We start from the raw sequence: 26,235 nt of genomic DNA on the forward strand, positions 1-26,235 counted from the left end.
AATTTCACCAAGTAAAACAAAGACAAATGGGATTGGAGGAAAAAAACAAAAAAACGAAGACAAATGGGCTCTGAGACTCATAGAGGGCGTCTTTATCCATTAACTCGAGAACTACAGACACTACTGAACTTGAATTTGACATTTTCCCCCTACAATTCCTTCAATTAGCCTCTCAACTATCAAATTAATCTTCAAAATCCATCCCTTTTGAAGGTACATCTCCAATGCATACTGCCTTGTGTGAAAAAAGAAGTTTGTAAACTGCAACAATCTTGCATGTTTTTTTTAAAAAAAAATGTTCCAAATTGTGCTACCTTTCACTGCTGGGCATTTGCTGTTTGGTGCAATGTGCTGCTCAAAATTTGGCCCTTTGCTCCAAGTATTAAAACAAGACAAGAAAAGAAAACGAAATTGTGCATGCTCGAGCCTACAAGAGATTTCTAGATTACATAGTTTGGGTTTTTTTTCAAATACTGTTACGATCTGTCTATAGTATGTGATCAAGATGATGCATTATTGATAATTGGTAACCGCTCTGAAATGGTGTATTCCTTTGCGTAGCAGGGGGAGAAGACACAGAGATACTACCGTTTCTTTCCGGGGGCTTCTAAGAAAAGTGTAGTGGTAACTACTAACAAGTCAGGATTATCACGTTATTTACCAATATTTTAGGGTACTATCCCCTCAATTTATTTTTAATTTAACGGCTGATTATCACGTTATTTACCAATATTTTATGTTACTGCACTCTTTTTTTTTTTTTTTTGAGGACTTCATGTCGCATTACAAGAGAGAAGAAAGTTGAACAAAGGATCTCACAATGGGCCTAACTAATTTCTACACTATTTAAGGGTTCATTTGGGCTTGTGATAGTGTATTGAAAAGCACTTTACCTAATAGAATTGACACTTATTAAGTGTTCAAGTACTTTTAACAATATTGTTTGGATATATAATTTAATAATCACTTATTTGTATTGGATAATGCATACTTTTAAATTTTTTAAAAATATTTATATCTTTAAAAACACTAAAATTTAGCTTTTGTTCAAAGTGCTTTTAACACCAAAATTTTGAGAGAGGGATGAATTGAATGGTACAGGAAGAATGAATGTCAGTGACTCGTTTTGGATTCAAAACCTCCCACTTACACTATAAGAAGAAATAAAAACTTCACTCTTTATTTTATCATATAATATTCACCAAATACCTCAAAAGTTATTTTTTACCAAATGGAAAAAATTCACTTTTTGTCCTTAAATTTTGAATTATGGACACATTTTATCCTCAAACTTTTAAACGCATCACATTTAGTACATGAATTAATTATTTTGCACCACATTTAGTCCAAAAAGGATAAAATATTCAATTTGGACAAAGAAGCCTGACGTGGCTATTGATTTTGACTGAGAAATTGTTTTTACTTAACGGCCATGTGCCAAACATGTGACTTTCTCTGTCCAAATTAAGCAATTTATCGTTTTTTGACTAAATATAGCAAAAAATAATTAATTCATGTACTAATGTGGTGCGTCTAAAAGTTTTGGGATGAAATGTGTCCCTGACTCAAAATTTAGGGACAAAAAGTAGATTTTTCCCATTACCAAAAGCATTGCAACTCTAAATGAGGCATAAGTTGGGTGTTGAATACTGGGTACTAAGAACTTAGAACTTATTTGATAATGCAATTCAACACTTTAAATTTAATGGATTCAGATATTAATATGTTCAAATGTATTTGATAATAAAATTTAGAACATCTTAATTAATTAAGTGATTCTGAATTATTTAAGCAAAATTTACTCTAAATTGTTCAGTTATCACTTAATGCAAAATACACACAAATGTTAAAATTTTAGTACTTAACAATTTGGTACTTTAACAAATTCATATATCATATTTCAGATTTCAATTTTCAGTTTTATTACATGTACCATTAGTATTATTGCACTTACTCTAATAGGGTTAATTCTACTTTGCACCCTTTAACTCTACTAAAATTGCTACTTTGGTCCTTCAATTGTAAAATGAGATACTTTAGTCCCTAAGTTATAAATTTTATCCCATTTAATTAAGATCATCGAGGAAATGGAATAGATTTTAGACTTATGTAGATATACTTTAGGGACTAAAATAGAAATAATTTTATATTTTAAGAACTAAAGCAGTGGATAGGGTATTATTTGAAATATTATTTGGAATAATTACTGTAGCACTTTTTGTGATGTGATGTATGTGAGATAAAAAGGTAATTGGGAAGATAAAAAGTTGTATTGAAAATTGTAATGGTGATATCAGCAAATATATTTGGCCAAATAGTCTACTGTCCAAACAAACCCATTATTTAGGGATTAAAGTGGAACAAACTCTATAGTTTAAAGACTAAAGTATCCCAATTTTAAGTTTAGGGACCAAAGTAGAGATTGGGTACAAAATTGTGTTGCATCAAAAGCAACTAGTATATGTATCATGCTATAATCGTAAGTTTTAAGTTTTTATTTTTATCATTAGGACGTGTTAACACAAAAAGTCATACGGAGAAAGATATTTAAGTTTATGAACCAACAAACACGACGAGCCGAAGAAACAAAATTTGAGGAAAATTAACCATTGCTTAGAATATGGTTAATTTTGAGAAGTTTGTGGGGAAAATTGTGTAATACATAATAATGCCTGTCGCAAAAAGTGCTATCGTTTCATAGTTTTATTTGAAAAAGGGGACGGCTCCATAGTTTAAGTTAGGGGTGGCAATTTTCGACACGATCTGAAAACACGACACGAATCTAACACGAAATTAATGGGTTTGGGTTGAGGTTTCGGGAATTCGGGTCAGAATCGGGTTGGACCCGATGAACCCGAAAAGAAAACAGGTAGATTTCGGGTCAACCCGTGGTGACCTGATATGACCCGTTTACGAATTAAAAATAATTTAATAAACATAAAAATAAGTTTATCTAACTAAACTAAGTTATTCTTTTTTTCAAAGGCATTAATTACTTAATCCTAAATGAATTTATTTAATTTGTGTGAAGTTAAAATTATTATATTTGGACAAATAATATATTATATTATTTTTTACTTTTATATTGTTTTAATTTATTTTATATTTTGTTTGGGATAAAACACTTTTACGGTGTTTAATTTATTTTAGATTTGGTTTGGAATTATTTATTTAAATTTTTATTACTTGATTATGTAATTAGTTTTGTGAGAAATTGATGTTATTAGAAATTACAGTGATAAATTAATAAATTAAAATTAAGTTTCGGGTCATTTCGGGTCGACCCGCCAACCCGTCAATCTGAAATTTTCGGGTTCGGCCCAACAGATTTTCTGACGGTTGACTCGAACCCGACCCGCCAACCTGATTTAGACCCGAATTGCCACCCCTAGTTTAAGTGAAGAGCCCGGTGAGAGTATTGAAAGTCGCGGAGCAAAAGAGTGGCTTGTATTTGTTGTTCTTGAGACTTGATTTAATTAAATTATTGAGTTTTGTTTGGGTGTTTATCTCTTTCCCTATTTTCACATATTTTTTAAACCATGTTAATATATATTTCCATTTTTTGACAAAAAAAAAAAATATATATATATATATTTCCATTATAGTTTTTCTTTTGCCAACAGGATGAAAGCTCAATTTATCATTACAGTTAGGATTGAAAAATGAATCGAGCCATTTGATACTCGAATCAAACTGTTCGATAGTCAAGTTATACTCGACTAAGTAAGAACTTGTTCGAATTTAGTTCATCAATTAGTTAAATCAAAATTAAACGGGATTTAGCTAGTCGACTAGTCAAGTTAACATTGAACGATACTTTATGTTTGATGACATTCAAATTTAATAAAAAATTCATTCAAACTTGATTCGATAAATAAACAAACTAAATTTAAATAAAATTTTAAATTTATTAAAATAATTAAATAAATTTGGACACTAATATGTTCAGATTAATTAGCATCGTTTGCATCCTAGTTACTGTCTGATTCACCGCTTTACTTTCTTGTTTCTGTTTTTTGACTTTTTCTTTTCCATTTTCCCATACGGAAAGCTGGAGAAAGGAAAAAAGGAGTAAAGGACAAAATGACACGGACACTGGATTGAAGCCATTTGGTGCGATTGGTTTCCTTCCCGCTGCCTCAGAATCTTCCAAGAAGATGTGTTGTCCCGCTGACATACAATTGACGAATATTAAACGGTCTATCAAATTGGGCCGGCTGTCCAATTTCACACGAACCAGACAGTTAATTGACGGAAACTTATGCCGTCGTCATCGGCCCAGTCAGAGCTCAAGAGGCGTGCGGTGGACTTTGACTTTTTTGTTTCAATCAACGCGTCTTTTACTTCCATTTCAACAAAACTCGTATCATTACTCCCAACATTTAACCCCTCCGCAACTGGAAAGCGCTTTATGGAACTAACGATTTGTTTAATACTTTCCAACGCATAATCTGACGAGCTCCTCTCGTAACGTCAGTTAATCAATAACGTCTACTAACGCAATTCCTTAATAGTCTCTTTGTCTTCTTCAAAAACTTAATCCGCCAAAAAAAAAAAGAGAAAACGTTGTTATTAACTTCCTTCTCTTCCACATTTTCTTCTCCATTTGAACAAACACAAGTTACAACAACGTTGGAGATTTGTTGTAGGTTCTCTTGTTGCTCTTGTTGTTGCTGCAAAGGTTAAGGCCTTCGAAAAAATGGTTCTGATGAAAGAGTTGTATCCTTTTTTTCCCTCATGAGAGCCATTCAAATAGAGTTCGGTTTATTTGAGAATTTTGTCGACAGGGCTTGCGAAATTTTTACATCATCTTTCTTGCTTTACTTTCCCTTTTGGATGCCGGGTATACTTTCCCTTTTGCGTTACTTTCCCTTTCGGCTGTTGATTTTTTTTTTTTTTTGTTTTGCTAGTTCATTTCCTTTTTTGTTAGATTGGAATTTGGGCTTTTGGAAATAGTTTTACTCTTATCGATATTCATTAAAGTTCTTTAAGTTTTATATTTATGGTATCCTTATAAAATCGGTTATCACATATTTATATCCCATCTGCAGTTTTTTTTTTTTTTGGGCTAAGAAAATGTGCATGGATAAATCTTTGTTAATAAGCTTAAATATATGAAAAGGGCCTGATGCCTCCGATTTTCCCAAACCATACTGTTTCTGTTCGTTTTGCCCGTTTTTGCGCATATTCCTTGACCAGAGATTTTGTTGACTGGGGGCTTCTTTGAAGTCGAGTTGTCATGCCTTTGACATTGGAAGAGGTAAGCTTATCATGGATGAGCTTCTGAAACTTTTTGACAAGTCTGGTAATTCTTGAAAATTAGCACTAATTGCTTTGTTTTGATGGGCTTAATAAATTGCAGTATCAGATAGCTCAGATGTACATGGTCATGAAAATGCAGCAGGAGAACACCGCGGGAACTGAAGGGGTGGAGGTTTTGGAAAATAGGCCTTTTGAAGATGATGAATTTGGAAAGGGTCAATACACATTGAAGTTGTATAGGCTACAGAGGTAACTTGGTGCAGAATAATGGTCTTTAATTTGAACATACTTGTTACATTTGATTTGTACAAGAAAGAAGATGCACTATACTGCTAGGTGATTTCTTTTCATGGAATGTCTTATCAGAGGGAATCAACCACATAAGTGGTTCGAACATCATACATTTTCTGCTTTGGTCCAATTGATGAGTACTTGATAAGATTTCTTCTACATCGCTGCTAATCGGTAAATGTTGCGTTGGCTAGTTCATCTTCAGAAGCATTAGGTTTTAGGCCTCCATATTCATCTGCAACTCTTTCTCGAGTCTTGTTTAGATACTATATTCATTCATGGTTGATGCTAGTGCTCTGTGAGGCATTGCTAACTTTTTCATTGAAATGGCACTCTTGCTTTTCGTAGAATAGGCGTTCTACTTTGTATCGTTACTTTCTACATCAAATTCCATCTAGTAAGATGTGTGGTTATGTCAGCATCTATTTCTAGAATGTAATCTTTCCTGTACTGCTGCATTCACTTCTGTTTGCAGCAAAGCTCCTTTATGGTTGACAACCTTTGCACCAGCTGATGCCCTTGTGATGCAAGAGGAAGCTTGGAATTCTTACCCCAGATGCAAATCAGGTTAAATTATAAAAAACTTTCCTTGCATTTGTTACTGCAGTACTTAGTCACAATTGTTGATTCTTTTCAATTATGGGATTAATTGTTTTTTCTAAACTTACTTTGATGTTTCCACTGTTTGCCATCTGAAATTTGGCATCGTGTTGCACAGTCATTCAGGTAACTAGACTTTAACCTTGGAACAAGTTTTATTCTGTCCGTGTCCTTGTGGAATGTTTAATATTGAACTACTCTTTGATATGTTATTTTGCAGTGCCCATATTTTACAAAGTTCCGTCTAACTATTGAAACTATTCACAAGGCTGATAACGGACAATCTGAAAATGTAAGGTCTAAGTTTCTTTTAACTTCTTTTTTTCACCTTGATCAGGTCATTTGACCAGTGGATAACATAACCCATACATGATCTGCGTGAAGAAAAATTCAAACTGTATTCTTGTTAATATTAACTTGACAACTTACATTTTGCCTGCGAACTCCTGTACATGTGCTTCCCAAACTTCATTAATGGTATTTTGACAATATAGGTGCATGGTTTAAGCAAAAATGAACTAGCAGCCAGAGAGGTAGAAGTACTTGACATTGCTTCAACAGCTAGTGATTATTGGAGTTACATTATTGGAAGGAACAATATTGATTTCTCTACATTCCAATCAGCAAGGACAGGCCGGGGTCCACTTCTAGAGGGTTGGCAGGTTGTTTTATCTACTTCTTTATTTGTATGCATTGATACATAATTCAGTCAAAAGTATATTCATTAGCATATTTTAGGATAAACGTATCAACAAACTTATTTTTTAGGTTCAACCTCTTCGACTGAGAAACATGGCCTAGTTCTTATCAAACAGGATTGGAGAGCTTAGTAATATGAAGTGGCTTAAGACGAAATGTGCTTGCACTCAAGTATTTTGTGTATGGATACATAAAAACGCTTTTGAGGGACTAAATGGCATAGCTCGTCTGCATGGACCCTTTTTTGATCCTTAAGCCGAGTAATAATATCTATTTATCTTATGAACTGACCTTCTTTTTTATGATGCCAGAATAGCTGTGATCCAGTTATGACAGCATACAAATTGGTGACAATTGACGCTCCATATTGGGGCTTTGGTAGCAGACTCGAGCAAGCTTTGATGGCGGTATACATTTCAACTCTAGACAATCTCAAGTCATTGAAATTCAAATTGGTTGTATACTGGATCCTTAGGATTCTATTGATAATGATTATTAAAATTTACCCCTTACGCCAGTGCTAGGACCTCAGGTTAGATGGCATTGTCACTTTTATTCAAAGAGTAAAAGCTACTAAATGATATTCACATGATGGACCTTTTATAAACTTGAATTAGTTGTGTTAGCAACTTTTGTGAAAACATTCTATTACTTAACTGAAGAAACCAAATAGCACCAGAAGATACAGCCCTAAAACAAAGAGGGCTTGCCTGCCATATCCAAATACAATCTAAGAGCCTGCATTGAGGGTATAATGTTGAATTTTATAGATAAGATTCCTGATGCTCAAATCTATCCAAACCCTAAACTGCACACCTGTTATATAACTGAACAGTGAAAAATTAGTTTATTATTCATATACTGATACAAACCACTCATAGTTTGGAAGAATTTACTGTTCTTATACTAGCGCAGTTTTGTGGCAACATGTTCTCATTTTGTCCTGATTGCCTTGATGGTTTAAGAACTTTCCATCCTTCTGAATTTTAGTATTCTTTTGATTGTTTTCCTTCATACTTCAAATTGTCCTTCTTTCTGAGTTGGGTTTTGATTTGGTTGTGCCTTTTATATGAGGTTGGAGCAATGATTGCTAAATGAGGAAACACTGTAACATATTGGATTTTACAGCAGCAGGAAAAAAAAAAATGCTAGTTAAAAAGGGGAAAGCTTCCAACCATTAGCAAATGTTGATTTACTCTGCACTACCATAGTTGCCTTGTATCCTTTACTTCTTTCCCTCCCATAAATTTATTCTTTCCTTCGGCAATCATTCAGTATTTCAGTTGAGGTGATCCAAAGTGCCGTCTTGGACTCTCTCTTTTGCTGACCTTTGTCCACCCCTGATGCAGTATGAGATCCCATCAGTCGCTAGGGAATTAAGGATTTACAGTACCAAATGCACCAACCTCTTTTTGTTGTTTGATGACAATGCTACTTGTGTTGGTCTCTGTTGTGCATTAGATTGCAGTATATACTTGGCTTTACAGGATTTCATCTCTACAGGGTGAAAGGGCACTTTTCCTTGAAAGTCATCGGAATTCTTTTGCTTGGATTGATGAATGGTTTGGACTGACAGTGGAGGTGATGCGTGAGCTAGAGCAACAAAGTGACACCTCACTTAACGAGGTAAGGAAATACAGGACCCAGATTTTGGTAGGAAATTTACTCTCGATTGATATACCTTAGGTTAGATTATTATAGCACAATTATTTCTGCTGTAATGGTCATGACATTATTGTTTTTCCAAATCAGAAATTTGGTCGGCAGTGTTTGGTCGAAAGCTAGGAGAGTAACACAATGAAGTGTCCTCTCTTGATATGATCGAGGTGCTACGCCCTAATTTCGCCAGTTGAGCACCATGCTAAATCCGTGGTAAATAGAAGATGGAAAGGATGATGCATCGGATGGTGCAGAAAATTGGAAGATGGCAGTCGTCGCGTTTTAAGTTGAGGAATCCATGATGGGTCCCAGTTTTTCCTCGAATTTATGATGGGATTCTATTGAACTTTTTTTTCTTTTTTTGGTAGAAGCATGTACATTTGAAACTTGTATAAAGAACTGTAATCTGATTACGGTTAAAAATTGATGTAGAAGGTGGAGATTGGTGCAAAAGCATTAATAAGAAAAATGTTCTTTATTTTAATATGGTGGAATATTTTTTTCACCTGCATCTGCATGGCGTTGCGAGCGGACTATTGAATTTAGTTGGATAATTACTCATAACTTGTATCATCGACACATTTTTTAACCATGTCTTCATTTCATATGTATGCATAAAAGATGTATTATCCCCAAGTGTGTATGGTTTGGAAGGTCAATAGAGGCAGCTAGCCCATTCTCAACCTGGTCAGCCCTCTTATATTTGGGCCGAAACCTCACATGCTCGGCTGATTTCGCCTGATGAATTACGGATAAGGTTAGCCCATTAAGCATGAGCCTCAACGAGACCCCAGCCCATGTTTTAATCGGCAGCGAAACAAAAAGAAAATTAAATTGGAAGAAATCAAGGATTTTGTAGGAGATTTTGCAGTGTCTTTTGAGCATCTTTACTTCGAGTGAATATCAGCGTTAGGTGTTTAAGTTTAAAGTGTTTTGGGCTCTAAGATTACAGTAACTTTAAAGTATTTTGAATTGAAGAAACGAATATTAATTTGTTTCTATATAAAGAAACACCCAAAAAAAAAAAGAAAAAGAAAAAGAAAAAGCGGGCCACCACTCTGGTTTGAACTCACTTCACATTTGGCCTTTCATGACTCCTGATGAATGCTATTATATAATTTATGGATTTTTTGCCCAATTTTCTTGTCATTATTTTAATGTACCCAATGCTTCTGTAACACGTAGGTCCTTCTAGGTAGTAGTATTTGCGAAGAGAAGCTGGGTAACGACGAGTCGTCGTGGATGTAAATTAGCATGGTGTGGATTTCGTCGCGTACCGGCATACATCATCCATCTCTGGTGCATTCCGAGTATGCCATGATTGTTTTGTCTGATGACAGTGGTACGTAGATATAGAGAGGACTCCTAGGTTTGCTTGGCAGAGATTTGGATCAGTAGTTGTGTTTTTTCTAGGTTTGCTTGGCAGAGATTTGGATCAGTAGTTGTGTTTTTTGCAGTATCTGACGACAATCTGCTGAGCTAGCTCACGTGTCTTTGGTTTCTAGTTGAAGATTCATTTCTGCAAATTGCCAGTCTCTCTTGTTCTTGTTCTCTAGAAAACATTGAAACTGGAGGCTGGGGACAGGTTGGCCCAAGTGTTAACGTAGGACAGAAAAAAAATGCATGGAAAATTTGGAAGAGGAATCAAATCATGTTGCGTCGTACAAGTAAAATTGAAGCTTCAAGGCTCTTCATGCTGTCACATACACGTCCAAATGCTTCTTTGGTTCTAAAGCTTAAATCCTGTTAGCCATGCTTTAATTTTATCAGACGCATCCTAAGATAACCATGTATTATTGATTGTGTAATTCTATAATTCAATACATTTCCAGCATCTGTTTCGATGAATTTGTGCCGTCACCATAATATTCAAGCCTCTCTCATCAATTCAATCGCCAACTTAGCAGTTGTCAATGTAATTCATTTTACACCTTCATTTATTTATTTGTTTTAGGTAGAAAATTCAGATTCCTCCTCCAAAGCAAAAAAACAAAAAAAAAAATCCCCAATAATTAATACTCCGAGCGCTTGGGGAGACGATGACCTTTGCTATGATCTGCATATCCCAAAAAAACCGGCTCACCTTCCCCTCAGGATGCGTCGGTGGTGCCCTCGCAGAAAACGAAGCAATTTAACAGGGCAAACACCCGACCCGAAGCACTCTTGCCCATTTTACTTTCTTATATAAGTTGCCTCGAGTAAGATGCATTAAAGATTCTCCTCTCTTTTCTTATTTGTTTATAGTTTGGAGACCACAGAAGAAATCTGGTGATGGCTCGTGGTCTTAGTGCTTAAATTTCATATCAGCATATTATAGGCAGTCAACTATTCATCCCTGAGGAAGCTAATCATTCAACCCTCTCAACCAGCGACCCAAACTTATAATAATACTAGAGTACTGTTCTTCCAATCTTCAGAAACAAATTCCGAAAACACGACTTTGAGAAGAACAATAAAATATACACGCATCTACAGTCAACCTTACCATCCAATATCATATTTAGTACAAATCTTTTCACCTAAATAGGGATTGTGAACGAGCAAACTCAGAAGATAGATACCAAATTTGCTTCGCATTGAGCTTGTCTCAAAAATGTATCCTGGTGGGCTGTACCTTCTCCATTCGGGTTTCACCGTAAGGTTCATCGTTGTCCATCCGCTTGTCGTGCCTAAATGCTGCACAGGCCACCACATAAACAATTACCAGGATGATCAAGATAACAATGTTGATCACAGAGACCCTCCTCCAACTCTTCTTTAAGCTTCCCAGAACACCAGCTTTACACGAATCACAATTGTAGCACAGTGTCTCTTGATCATTGTTCCACCTTCCGCAATCGAGATCAGTTCCGACCATGCCTGATCCCATAATCCAAACCGTCTCATTCTGATAGACATAGCCACATCCTGTGGGAGGTTTGCAACATCCAGACTGCAGCCACCAGAAAATCAAATTAGCTCATGGTGACAAAACTAAAGGAAGATAAGCCTTTAGATGATAACAAAGGCATCAAATTACTGGAATATTATTTTGCGCTTAAAAGGAAAAATCCATGGAAAACGAATTCTTGAGCGAATCACTTGCAAGTAGTGTTACTTCTAACACCTTCCTAACCTTCAATCTCAGCAAGTAGATTCATCATTTTGCTTGATATGATGATTGGGTGGCTGCACCTACCACATAAAAACATACATCCAGACACACTGCAAGATATTTTATTGTAAATTCGTGTGTCCTAAATGACCGTGGACTGTGGAGAACTATATCATGTCTACAATCACCAACTAATAAACTTAAATGCAGACGCAGCAGACAAAGAGCGACCCTATTTATTATGAGAAAAATAGAGAAATAGACAATTACGGCTCCAACACTTGGAGCTTTCCGGGTAGGTCAGGGTCCAATTCCAATACCAATCGATTCCAACTCATAATGGTGACCCACATTAAGGTATCAAGTGTCCCATACCCAAATCCAACTCATAATGGTGATCCACAAAATTCTGCCAAATCCCCTCCCTGTTGTTACTGTGTTACCCAAAAACAAATACATTAATAAAAAGTGGAAAATAAGTTGCACATGGTAAAGATGCCTAATCTTGTAAACAACCCAAGCCTTTTGGAGCATGGCATATGATCTTAACCCCATAGCCAAAAAAAAAAAAGTATGCAGACATATATGGTCTTAGATAGTCCTTAAACAGATGGTCATGATAGATCCTCTGAACTACGAAAAGTGATTAAAGCATCGAATCTATCTTGATGCTCCTCCTCCCAAATCTTCCAGTGATTTAGTGAAGTCATTGACTAGCATTTATGTCCCATGTTGTTTGGGAGGTTGATATATTATGATGTGAATTTTGTCATGCATGATAGCTCCTTATACATCAGCCAATCGTACATTTTCATTTGCAGGGTACGAAAGATGGCATATAAGTTTGTAACCACCACTATCCCCTCCCCCTCCCCCACCCCCCCAAAAACAAAAACACAAAAAGAGGCAGCACAATTAGAAAGGAAGAAACAAGAATGAGAAAAGTAGAAAGATCAAAGATGGGCAAAATTCAAGCTACAATATTCTCGTGTTAGTGATATTTCACTTTCAGACTTTCAGTATATTCTTACGTAACCTCATAGATGAAGCAAACAAAAGAAGAACTCGTATAAGGATATTCTACAGATGTAAAAGAAAGAAAATGGACCACGTGAAAAAGCAAAACCCAAAGGTTCCCAACTTCCCATATCGTACTCGTGACTACAAAAAGTAAAACCCAGAGGTTCCCAACATCCCATATCGTACTCATGAGTCATACGACCAGAAAAAGCACAGTAGTATTCTTTCCGGGTATCATCGGTGTCCAATAGTAATATTCCCCTTTAATAGAACAAAAAGATAAAGCAGTAAAGAAAACATCCAATTCCTAAGGCTTTGAAAGGCTGATGATGAAACGTTTCCCCATTAAACGACAAGGTAGAGGTTGGTTAAAACTTAAAAAAGTGTCGTCCTTAGATAAGGATCTCAAAAGAGGACTTGTCACTTAAAATCCCTTTATGGTCTATACATACCCACCAGAGAATGTCCCTTAACAGTTACTACTACTTTTTAACCACAGAGGAAAAAGAAAGTGTACCCACTTAGCTAAAAATTGAGTCTGATGAATCTGGGGGCTTAAAGGGCCATCATCAGGGAAAAAATAAAAAAAATAATAATAGAAGAAAGGACAAGAAAGGGCTTAAAGGAAGGTAGAAAAACTAGTGTGTAAACTAAAAATGCAACCACAGGAAGGAATCAGGTCGGTGACAAAGAAATGTGTTTTATTAATATCACTTTGGCTTTTCTACGGCGAGGGGTGTGGTCTCCCCCCGGTGTGAAAGCAAAGGGGCACCTCTTCCAAGTGAAACTCCAGGTGCTCAGATCTATATCACTCAGCCACATCACCTGATCAAATCTCAAACAAGCTTGAGAGACATAAGATTCTTGACTATGAAAATCGAATTAGTTTTTCTTCTTTACTCGAATCCTTCAGACACGAAAAGGTTTTTTTGTAAAAAAAAATTCTGGGAAAGATCAGTTGAATATCATCATTCACCACCATCCTTTCACTAACAGGAACTATCAAACAAATGAACCCACCCACAGAATAAAAAAGACAGGCAAAAAAACGTAATCTTCGGTTCGTTACCTCAATAGGACTGAGCTTCCTCATGGAAAACATATCAGCACTTTCAGGAATTCCACCAAAATCCCTTCTCAGCTTGCCACAAACATGAGAATCCCTGATGCAAGAACTGATCTTTGGCCAATAACTATGACTTGTGACCCTTTCCTCCAGCCATCCAGAGTAGTCCTGCAAGTAATACTCTTGATAAACTTTATTCGAAACAGGCCTGCCTGTCCCTTTATCAGTCACAGCATAAGCAAATATCACAAAGCCAATAAGGGTTGCTATGATTACAAACATAGCCCACAAGTAAAGGTACATGAGGAAAGTGTTCCCGTAGCAAGAACCAGCAATACCAGCCAAAGAAACAACCATGATAGCTATGCCTATTATGATCAAAGGCCACTGAAGAAACTTCAAGCAGTCTGTGTTGCTGGCTCTGCTGCTCAGCCATATTCCACCTCCTAGTATTGGTATAGAGGCTAGGAAAGTCAAGAAGTTTAGTAGACCTATCAGTTGGCTGCTAGTTCTCATCTTAATCTGCTAGCTGTTGAAGTATGTTTATCCTTCAAGAATCAAGACTTGTCCTTTTTTGTAGCTTTACTCAGCTCGAGTGTGTTTCTTTCTGGAGCCTTTTTTAGTTTCTGGGATTTTGTGTTTTGGAATTCAAGAACTGGGATGAACTGGGAATTCTTGGAAGGGGGAGACGATGGTAGTAGTATTATTTATTATTATCATATAAAGGGAACATGAACAGTGGGGTACTGGCAGGGAGTGTTATTGTGTGAGTAAAGAGGAGAGAGAAACTCTGCCTCGGATTATGGACAAAGTGTGGTGGGTGAATTGGCAAAGACACCCTTATATTATTTTACTACCAATAATATTTTGGAGACCGTGGAGGATGTTTTGGCCTTTTGGGTCCTGACTTGATTTTCTTGCTATACCATTTTGTAGTAGTAAATTTGTTGCCACCAATTTTGTAAATCTATCCAAGAAGATGGTCATTTTCTGGACTCGTAAATTTCCTCGGTGAATGATTGAAGCTGCTGATTTTAAAGAAAGACTTGGCTGTTAAGCAGTCAGCTCATCCGTGATGGTGTGGCGGTCACGAATTGGACTCTCTTTCATGCTACTATTCATACGAGATTTTTTTTTGGGGGGGTAATAGCTGGGGAGCCCCTATACTTTCGTGATTGTCTACTTTTAACCCCTCATCTAAATTTTGGCCTGTTTGAAATTTGCTATGTTTTTCATGAACACATTTCTCAATTACCTTTTACCTCACATATATCAAATCGCTATAATAATTTATTTACAAAAAAATTCGAAAAAATGCAATCCAAACAAGGCTATTTTTGATTGGCTCTTGAACAATTAAAACTACACATTTTAATGATTTTTGATGATTTTAAACATAAATTTGGTAGAATTTAAAGGGCATTTTTGTTCATTCATAATTGAACCTCTAAGACCAGCATCAGAAACCCTCAAAAGAGGTAACCCTTCAATATTTTTCACACCATTAGATTGAAGGGTTAACTCTCTTGAGGGTTTCCAGAGGTTCACTTATAAATAGACAAAAATACCCTTTAAATTCAGCCAAATTTATGTCTAGAGTCACCATAAGTCTTTAAAGTGTGTATTTTTAATTGTTCAAGAGCCAATCAAAAATAAAATTTAGATGAGAGATCAAAAGTAGACAATGATAATAGTTCGGGGCTCTCCAGATTTTTTGCCTATTTTTTTTTTTAATTATTACTACGCCTGTACGAGCCAGGTTGAAATTTGGGATCTGAATCATCACGTACTATAAATCATTCCAAATACTAAATGGTTTGCATTTGTAAACTTTTTCCCTTTTTCTTTGGTTTGTTGATAGGGATAATATCAGAAACCTCCCCTGAGATTTCTTGAAATATCACTAAACTCCCTCCACATTTTGGAAATCTCTCCTACCACCCCTCAAGTGATGGTGGGGTCAGAAGTCACTATGAAAATTCATCAGTTGCCAATAATACCCTTGTTTATGCTGTGGTCTTATTCAGCTTATAAAAGGAGAAAAAATGACAATATCACTAAGCATGCAACTGTATAAGGAGTGGGAAACCATTGCCGCCTAGAAGTTGAGTTCCGTACATGTATCATGGCGCCATTTTGCTCTGATAAGACATCTAAGTGCCCGGGAAATGCCAAGGAATGAAATACTACTTATTTGTTATTTGTAGCTTGGAGAACCAATTGAAGCTATGTTTCTGGAAATCTCTTGCTGGATATTGCAGAGGAGGAGAAATATGGCACTTGAATGAATTGCATGCGTTCGGTTGGACCGAAAGTGTGATTGTCAAAACTAAGCTGCAAAACAGGTAAAAATCTTCCATTGCTGGTTGATATGATCAACATGTAATTGGACAAAATGCAGGTGTCATTAAGCTTTCTGTTTGATTTGCCTATAATATCTCTGTTTTCCTTATATTTTTCTGTTTTGTTGGACTTGATGACTGAGTTTATAATCCAACCAGACCCTTTGTATGCTCTTGTTTTATTAAGTATTATTGATGTTGGATGTTATAAAAAATGTGTGATTTGATGATGTATGCCTGACCTTTATAAAGTTGATGAACAAAAAAGTTGATGAATATTGAGTTTTTTGAAGCTGTAATACATAAGAAGAGCTTAGCTTTGTAGATTAAAGTTGCAATACATATGACAAGCTCTAAGTGTAGTGTATACAGTTGGTTAGTAGACAAAAGTGAAAATTTAAATGAAAAGCTGGTGAGGGTGATGATGTTCATGAAAGCTGCAATGAAGGTTCTGTTTTGCAACCTGAGTTTGACTTTGAATAAGCATGCATGTGTTATAGCCCTCTGAGTATGTGATCCATATAGCAACTGATTGAGACTTTTCTTGGGAACACACTGATATGTAGGATGGGAAGAATTATTGCACATGATATTGTAGTTCATTACATGGGAAACACTGTCAGAATTCCAAATGTCGATCCAAAGAACTACCAATATATTGACCTTCTCGGTGATGTTACTGATAAGGCAATGAATGATTTGCCTGGAAATTTGAACATGCTTGTGCATATGAAATGTGCGATTCCTAGAACAACAAGCTTTATGGACATCAGTAGTGACAAATCAGTATCTGATATGTTCAAACTTCATGAGCAAGATCTTGTTATAAACTTGTACTTGCTGCACCTGGATATTATTCCTACTACAGAGGAGAATATGGTAGACAATAGGAATAACCAACTTCAGGATGCACAGAAAGACAAAGGAATCGAAAAAACTCCTATTCTTGTAGTTGACAGTGAGGGTGATGATGAGATTTATGCTTCTAGTTCTGATGACTCTTGGAAAGATGACATGGATAGTGACTTAGAAGATGTCATAGCTGAAGATAGGGCCTTAATTTCTTCCAGTGACAAGGAGGAAAATGACTTGTCTGATTATGAGGAGATTGAGGATGCACAGGTTGGGCCTGATTCAGAATCTGACCAAGAATCAGATCCTTTGAGAGCAATCATGCTGTCAAAAATGTGGACTTACAATCCAAGAGAGGACATTGAGTTTGAGAAAGGAATGCTATTTACTAATGTGGATGCATTTAGAGCAGTGTTAAAAGACTATACTATTCAAAAAGGATTTCCATTGGTGAGGTTGAAAAATGAAAAGAGCAGATGCACTGCTAAGTGTGGAGCTGAGGGTTGTAATTGGAGGATTCATGCATCCCCAGTTGCTGATACAACCACATTCATGGTTAAGACATATACACCTGAGCATACGTGTGTGATGGATAGGAAAAACTCAGAAGCAACATCAGATTGGATTGCAAAAAAATTAATTTCTGTTATGAGAGATCACCCAGAGATGACAAGCAAGGGAGTAAAGGCTGAAATGCAGAAGCATGGAGTCTTGCCAAGTAGAATGCAAATTTACAGGGCAAAAAAGAAAGCCTTGGAACAAATAGAAGGCTCACACAGTGAAGCCTATGGAAGGTTACCAAAATATGCTGAACTTTTGAGGATTAATAACCCGGGAAGCATCATGAAAATTCACTACGATAGGCCAAACCTTCTTATGGAGCCTAAATTTCTGAGATTGTTCATAAGTTTCAAGGCACAAAGAGATGGTTTCCTAGCAGGTTGCAGGCCATTTATTGGATTTGATGGCTTCCATTTGAAAGGTGCATTTGGGGGCATTCTGTTGACTGCTGTTGCTCTTGATGGGAACAACAGTTTGTTTCCATTAGCTTTTGCTGTTGTTGAGTGTGAAAACAAGGAAGCTTGGAGTTGGTTTTTTTACTATTTTCAGGATTTCTTTGGACCTTTTCCAAACAATATTCCACTCACCTTCATGAGTGATAGGCAGAAGGTATGTTTCCTGGTTCTATGTTTTATGTATAAGATTTCTTCCATTGTTGTTTTGCATGGCTGTCAAGTAACAGAACAGGAATTTGTTTTTGTCCATTCTCTGTTTAGGGACTAAACCTTGCATACGAGGAACAAGTGCCACAAGCTGCTGCACGATATTGTGATTGGCACATCTATAGCAACTTCAAAGTGAAATTTCCAGGATTGCTTCTAAGAAGATTTTTTTGGCAAGCAGCTAAAAGCTATGATCTTATAGGACACAATGAGACTATGGAAAAAATAAAGAATATTAACATAGATGCTTGGAGATACTTAGCAAACATTCCTAAGTGTAATTGGGCAAGGCATGCATTTTCTGTTGAAATTAAGTGTGATCATGTCACCAACAATTTCACAGAATCTTTTAATGCATGGGTTGGTGAACTGAGAGGAAAGAATATACTTGCTCTGGATGATGGACTGAGGCAAAAATTCATGAAGAAACTACATAAGAGGTATCAAAAAGGCTGCACATGGACATCTAGACTTACTCCACATGTTACTGGTAAGCTGAAGGATATTGCATCTGAATCAAGAAAGTGTTCATTGACAATGGCAAGTGAGAACACATTTGAAGTAGCAGATGTGGATAAGTCCTATATAGTCAAGCTGCATGAGAGGACATGTGAATGCGGGGCTTTCCAGTTGACTGGCATTCCTTGCAAACATGCTGCACTAGGAGCTATTTACAGAAGGGAGAAACTGGAAAGTTATTGTGATGCAGCTTTTTCAAGAGATCAGTATTTGAAAACATATGCATTCATGATCAACCCAATTCCACATATGAATAGGTGGCCTCCTATGGAAGATGTGACACCAGCAGTAGTTTTGCCACCACCACTTAGAAGAAGAGCTGGTAGACCAAGAAGAAATAGAAGAAGAGCACCTGATGAAGGAGCTCCTGCATCTCAACACAAGAGATCAATCAGTTTTAGGTGCTCTAAGTGTGGTGCATTTGGACATAATAGGAGAACTTGTCAAGGAGCTCCTGTTGCTGAAAAAAGAGGCAGCAGTACCTCTGCAAATCAGGTAGCAGAACGAAGAGGAAGACCAGGAAGAGGCATTGCCAATACTGGATTAGCAGGATCTGTTATATGGGTAATTGTAGCAGTTGTATATTTACAGTATCTTTATGTGTATTTGGGATTGCAAATGAGCTTAGCTTTTTGTCATGATTTGTCAGGAACATGCACAAGGAAATGTGCTAGTGATTGTGTCAAGTCAAGGCAGTAATGGAAGCACTCAAAATCAAACTACTGGAGCTAATGTTCAACTTACTCATTCTGCTAGCACTAGTACTAATACCAGAAAGGTAATGCTAATCAGAAATTAGTTTCATTACCTATTGCTAACTATTTTAACTGTCAAGGCCATTAGTTTAATAGAATTTGTTGCATGGCTTCAGAGAGGAGGGCCAAATGCATGGGTTGGAACTACTGTTGCTAACAATAATAAGAGAGCCAGACGAAATGCAGCTCTTAATCCACATCAAACTCCAGCAGTCACTGCATCTGCAACAGCTCCAACAGTCACTGCCTCTTCAATATCCACTTCTGCAACTACCACTGGAACTCACAATGACAATAGCAGCATCAGTATGTGGTTTTAATTAGTACTAGTAATATGAGTTTTGCTTTGGGAGACTGATCTGGTACAGTTATATATGTAGCAATCCTCATCATCTAGAATGATGTTTTTAGATGATGTTTTCAATTCTTGTGGATTGCTATATACTTTTGCTAAGTATTATTTGTACCGTATGCCAAGTACTTATATGCATTCCCAGTCCCATTGAACAAAATCTTAGACATATGTTTTGGTGCAATATGGTGGAATTTCAATTTACTCTTGCCAAATATGCTCTGCTGCTATCCACAGATCTTGGAACATGATGACTTATTCCATTGTGTATGGAATTTGCTAACTCCAACGTGTATGCTGTGCTTTTTTTTAACTCTATGTCTCGGATTCCTTACCATTATGTATGAAGCCTTATTGTTATAATTGGAATGAACTTAGCAGTAAAGTATTGTTGTACTTAAGGAACTTCACCTGTGTGCTTAGAGCATTTTCTGTCAAGTATGACTTTTGGTATAACAGTAATGCAACAAATCTTGGGGGACATACGTATGAAGTAAAATACAGCTTCAACTCATTTTTGCATAGCTTAACATCATGTTCGACTTACACATACCTTCTGATTTTTTCATGTGTGACCAGTAAGGCTCCAAACAGCTTGGAACACATCTACTATTACAAGAACAAGAAAGTGTGATTGCTTTAACTATTTGAATGAAAAGATAAATTGCTAAGAGTAGTAGATTGATGATAAACAAGATGGTGATAATTGCATTCTGTCGAGGCATCAAGTTAGATTCCTGATTTGCTGTCCTTAATGGAAGCACTGCACGATCAGCTTCATTTCTTTGGCTCTGCACTTCTTCACCTTCATTTCTTTGGCTATGCAACTCTTCACCTTCATTTCCTTCATACCGCTGGAAGTAGTTGCACTTTGAACAACTAAAATATAGCTTATCCGGATTTCTTTCACTCTCTGAAATTCGTAATGTAGCCTTACGGTTGCATTTACAATACCGGTTCTTCATGCTTAATGATGAAGGTGATTTATATGAGTGCCCTTCAAATGATGAACTAGCCATTGCTTTGCCCAATTACCTCTCCATCTACCTTACTTCACCAGCGGTTCCTTCACCTTTTAATACAAGTAGAAGCACTCAAAGTAGCCGTTGCATGTCCAACGGTCATGCAACAGTGCTGCCAGGAAAATATTCTCCAATTCATATTTTTCACCTATTGCAACTTTCTTATGTCACTGTATCAGTCAAACTAAGGGTATGAAGGGAACTAAAATACTCTCCCTCCTCCAAAATGCTTAATCTATTGTTACTTTTGCTTAGAGGGGCTGACATTGTTAAGAAAATGTCAATTCAATGGGTGGTAGGAGAGATTTCTAAAATGTGGAGGGAGCTTAGTGATATTTCAAGAAACCTCAGGGGAGGTTTCTGATATTATCCCTTGTTGATATGAATACTAACATGACTATTATTAATTGATTATCTTGGAAAGAACGAAATAATTTCGTAAAACATGTGTACTTGACCTGTACCGCACTTATAAATCTTTGACTGACTAATTTAAGCAATCCCTCAAAATTACTTATAAAAACATATTTGTCCAAAATTTGGTGAATTTCATGAGTTTTTTTTAACTTCAAGTTTTTTTTTTTTTGGTCAGTTTTTTGGTTTTTGCTAAAAGATTTTCAGTTTTTTCAGAGAGAGAGAGAGAGATAGTGATGTGCTATCATTATTGTTTAGATTCAGCACGTAGCAATTTGCAGCAGCCTTTTTCTTCTTCCTGCTGCTTATTGTGCAATTAGCGTGTACGGCTTTCCATTAAACACATGGCGACATTAGATTTAGGTTCAAGTCTTTATTATACGATGGCAGTTTTCAAACGAGTAATTGATTTCGAGTAAAGACACTGCTTAAAATCCGACAGAACTGTAATGGAGTTTGCTAGCTGGATGCAATAAAAAAATACCGTACACAGTAATTTTTTGTTTTATTCTGTTGTTTACAAATAAGAAAAGCACAACCCTGCTTGGATTGATAATTTTAGAATATTTTATTAACATATTTTTTTAATACTTTTTACTTTCCTTATAAAAACTTCTAAAGGTGACAATTCAAGCAGGACCACGAGTAGATGGCTATTTTTGCGGAGAATTCGGCAATAATCACCAAATCAAAGTCAACCAAAGTCTTTGTCCTGAAGGAAAAGGAGCAGTATTAGTAAAAAGTTGAGAAACTTCCTTCGAGTGGACGGTGATCTTGATTCGTGGTCCCCTTGGGTGTGAAACTGTACATGTCAATTCTTTGGCTCTACAGTTGCAAAAATATTATTATTTTTTTTTTAAGTAAGTTCGAGTAAGACCCTGTTCGGATGTACGTTAAGAGATCAAATTTTCTTTTCTATATTTTAAAAATTCAAGCTTTTCTCAAATGTCGTCAGCGGGTGCGTAGACACCCATCTGAATCGGTGATGGTTCAGTCTCCTCTAAATTCTTCTTAGATCTCTTTAGGTAAGTCTCCTCTCTTCACGACCCCAACGAAATTCAAATGGATAATCTTGTGTATAAAAGTTTCCTGTAATTATCAACTGCTGAACCAGCATGTGTTGACACTACTGATGCAAGTCTTTTTATACTCGTGGCCTTGCATGGTCGATGAGTATATTGTGAATTGTTAATCCTAAAGACCAGGCTATCTTTTCCTCACACGAGAAGCAATGGCCAACTGGTGGTAATTTATCTCTTTAAGCAATAATCCCCCGTCCCAACCGGTCGCAGGACAAGCACCCGCTCTCGTTGCCATCCTCAACAAGAAGAAGCACATCACGTGCCTAACTGATGGTAATTTATCTCTTCAAGCAATGATTTTTTTTCTGAAGTAGATGGCAGTTGTCGATTGCTGGTCAAAATCATATAATAAATAAAAAGGGAATGCAGGAATGGATTCGTGGCCTCTTCCCATACGCATCTGTGTCATGAATATCTTTTGTCAATCGCCAGACGTATATATATTGCATCTGTTCAGTTTGTACGAGGAGTGAGATCAAATCGAACTACTTTGCACTCTCAATCTTTGTCTTGCCTCGTATCATTTTCAATGCTTTGAATTAGCACTTTATTACTCTGCCAGTTTGACATTTTGTTTTCTAAATTTGACAAATTCTGGATAGAAATTATTCATCTACCACGCAGCATCTAAGCTCTTCCCCCCCCCCCTTTTTTTTTGTATGGATGGAACATCTAAGCTACTTATAATGCACTGAAAGATTTGCTAATTAACAGATGTACTGAAACCCATTGTAGAGGTAAAGAGTGTTTGCATCATCCGTCAATAGATGGAAAAAACATGAGATTACATAACTAGTGCCCCAGGCACAATTACATGACTACATTTTCGGTTCCGTCATCTTTAACTTAAGGTCCACGATGCTAGTTTCTGTTGCTCTCATTATATTGGCAATAAAAAGATCTTGTTATCCATTAATCTCGGATTATTTATAAACAGTGATGGACAAATCAGAAACAACTTGAAGTACAATCCTATCAAAATTTTGGTATTTGGAGATGACAAGTACAACCTAATTTTGGATTTCCATTTTTCTCTAAAAATTTTTTATGTTTTTCATGAATATAATTTTCAATCAACTTTTTACCTCGCATACATTAATGTAATCTAGAAAAACAAAGCGTGTATAAACATAAAGGGAATAAAATGTAATTAGTAATTTAGTATCATCTAATGCGACAACTTTAGGTCCAAATAGTAGGGAATTCCTTAGCAATTAAAGAATGAGAATTTAAACTATTCATTATCTTTACCACCCCATATTTGGTGTGTCTACAAGTAAAAGTTCATTTTACTAAAGATCCTCTTCTCTATCAGTATTGTCTATGCATGTTCGAAATGAAATACACAATTTTACTTATGGTAAAATTCTATTTTTCCGAAAGCTAATATTGATAGAGTGCCTATATGAATTAGGTGCTTTAAAATGTAGTTTTCACTGATCTCGCGACTAGTGATCAAAGGAAAAGAGGGGTTAACGGGAAGGGTAGAGGATAGGAGGAGGGAGAAGGAGGAGCGAGAAGAAAGAGGAAGGGGGAAGAGGAGGAAGGATGAGGGAAGAGGAAGGGAAAAGGATGGTGGCGATGCAAAAGAGAGGAGAGAAGGGGGTGGCAGTAGTGAGTGGTGGTGTGTGATGTTGACGGATGGGAAAAAAAAGGTGGTAGATTTATTTTATTTAATTATTTATATTTTTATTAGGTACATTTAAGATTGTGTGTATTTCGAGTATTTTTTAGGTCTTTTAGAATTAATTTTATATACATTGTCAGTGTATATGTTATCACCATTAGATATATGATACATGTACAAAATTTGAATTTGAAATTCAAAATTTGCTCATGTGTCATCTATTCAACCTGATAGTTTATATAAAATTTACTCTTTTAAATTTATATTATTATAGACTCCAAAAATAAAAACTTGTATAAATTTATATTATTATAGACTCATAAAATAAAAATTTGTATTTGAAAAAAGAGAAAATTTTATATATACTATCAATATATATACTATTATGATTGGATGGATGACACATAAATAAAATTTAAATTTCACATGTGTTATATGTTCAAATTTAAATTTTATACATGTGTTATGTACATATGAGGGCCACTAACAGTGGATATAACATTAATCATTTAAAAAATCCTGATCCAAGTGGAGCCAGACTGCCAGGGTGACGTTAACTTGTCAGTTGAATAGATGATACATAAGTAAAATTTTAATTTTAAATTTAAATTTTATACATATGTTATATATATCCGAGACCACAGATAGTGGATATAACATTATTATACCTTTAAAAAATCCTGATCCAAGCGGAGCCAGACTGCCAGGGTGACGTTAGCCTGTCGCTCGTCTTTTGCCAATCAAAGTACATTATACCGTTATTGTCACCCAAGCACACCAAAAATTACGGAAAGGAGCTATCGTGGGCCCACAATACTGTCATGAAACTCGTAATAAAGACTAGAACTCGAAATGTTGGTTTTCATTTCCTGTCAGTTACTTTGGGCTTCAAATGGGCTTTCATTCTGCATACAATCCCCTGCAGTACCATTCACCTACAGTTCGATGCACTCTTGGTCTCTTCCTCCTTTGTCCTTACCTTGAGCATCTGTCTGAAATTTTGTTGTATCTTACAGTAGTTATATTAGTATAAATATTTAATGTTTGTAAAAATATTAGAATATTTAATATTTAGTTATATTAGTAAAAATATTTTTAAATATTAACATATTTAATATTTAGTTATATTAGTAAAAATATTTTTAAATACTCCCTTCTATCACCCCTCACTCCCGATAATGTCTGCCACCGCCTTGGCCATCAATACCTTACTTAATGTTTTATTTTTAGGCTCCATTTGGATTAGCTGTTTTTTGGGTTATTTTTCAAAAACAACACTGTAGCATTTCGTTTTTGAAATACAAGTCCGTTTGAATTAATTATTTTTGGGGTTGTTTTTCAAAAACTATATGAAAAACTTTTACTGTAGATGTTTTTTGGATTATTTTTAGAGGTATTTTTAAAACATATTTTGAGTATTTTTATAATTTATAATTTTTATATATTTATATTTATATACATTTATGCATTTATAATACATTTATAAATATTTATAAATAAATATATTATGTATATTATAGTAATATTATAATACATTTATAATATTTATATAAATAAATTATAAATATATAAAAATATTTTTTAAATAAAATAAAATATTCATAATATGTATAAATAAAAATAAAAATATTTAATATATATAATATACATTAATATTAATTATAAATATTATAATATTATAAATATGGTGTTTATATAATATTTCAATTTGTAATATTTATTGTATATTTCATTATATAAATATTTATATAATATATAATATATAATTTTCAATTTGTATAATATACATAATATTGTATATATATAATATAATATACATATTATAATATATTATACATAATATACATTATTACATTATTACATATTATGTATATTATATATTATACATAACATTATTATACATTATTATACACAATAATGTACATAATAATATTATACATTAATAATGTATATATTATAATATAATGTACATAATATATAATGTATAAATATTTATACATTTATGTATACAATATTACATATTATGTATATTATATTATGTATAATATTAATGTATATAAATGTTTATATAATATATAATTTTCAATTTGTATTTTTCAATTTATATTAATATAATATATATATATATATAATATACATAATTGAAATATACAAATTGAAATGTACATATGGAGTTGTTTTTGATATAATGTTTGGATATGGTGTTTTTTGAGTTGTTTTGGGAATACACATTTACTGTAGCATTTGGAATGTGAAAAACAGCTTTTAAAAAACAGAGGCAAAAACAAGGAATCCAAACGGACCCTTAGTTTTTCCTAAAACTTACACGTATTTTTTATCGTTACTGTTGGTGATT

General features: G+C 35.1%; 2 protein-coding genes across 2 annotated transcripts; one reads left to right on the forward strand and one right to left on the reverse strand.

The window, feature by feature from the left end:
• The first annotated feature begins 4,439 nt into the window (after positions 1–4,439).
• Positions 4,440–8,995, forward strand: LOC113708409 (uncharacterized). Its single transcript, XM_027230868.2, has 10 exons — positions 4,440–4,719; positions 5,230–5,260; positions 5,363–5,511; positions 6,029–6,120; positions 6,272–6,279; positions 6,374–6,445; positions 6,648–6,815; positions 7,164–7,259; positions 8,356–8,478; positions 8,605–8,995. The coding sequence occupies exons 1-10, from the start codon at positions 4,700–4,702 to the stop codon at positions 8,635–8,637; spliced, it is 792 nt and encodes a 263-aa protein (XP_027086669.1). The 5' UTR covers positions 4,440–4,699; the 3' UTR covers positions 8,638–8,995.
• A 1,867-nt stretch (positions 8,996–10,862) lies between these two features.
• Positions 10,863–14,504, reverse strand: LOC113708417 (tetraspanin-3-like). The gene is made up of 2 exons (XM_027230875.2): positions 13,695–14,504; positions 10,863–11,443 (listed from the first exon to the last, which is right to left on the reverse strand). Exons 1-2 carry the CDS (start codon positions 14,205–14,207, stop codon positions 11,099–11,101), a joined length of 858 nt encoding a protein of 285 aa, XP_027086676.2. The 5' UTR covers positions 14,208–14,504; the 3' UTR covers positions 10,863–11,098.
• Between the last annotated feature and the right edge of the window lie 11,731 nt (positions 14,505–26,235).

The sequence above is a fragment of the Coffea arabica genome, chromosome 1e, assembly GCF_036785885.1.
Source record: "Coffea arabica cultivar ET-39 chromosome 1e, Coffea Arabica ET-39 HiFi, whole genome shotgun sequence".
Taxonomy (NCBI): Eukaryota; Viridiplantae; Streptophyta; class Magnoliopsida; order Gentianales; family Rubiaceae; genus Coffea; species Coffea arabica.

Bases quoted from the DNA above. Each gene is read 5' to 3' on its own strand.
- LOC113708409 (XM_027230868.2), top strand. From the start codon at position 4,700: ATGGTTCTGATGAAAGAGTT. The intron at 6,446-6,647 runs GTAAGGTCTAAG...TTGACAATATAG, and splicing joins ATAACGGACAATCTGAAAAT to GTGCATGGTTTAAGCAAAAA. The intron at 7,260-8,355 runs GTATACATTTCA...TCATCTCTACAG, and splicing joins TCGAGCAAGCTTTGATGGCG to GGTGAAAGGGCACTTTTCCT.
- LOC113708417 (XM_027230875.2), bottom strand. From the start codon at position 14,207: ATGAGAACTAGCAGCCAACTGATAGGTCTACTAAACTTCTTGACTTTC. The intron at 11,444-13,694 runs GTAACGAACCGA...TGGTGGCTGCAG, and splicing joins GGAAGCTCAGTCCTATTGAG to TCTGGATGTTGCAAACCTCC.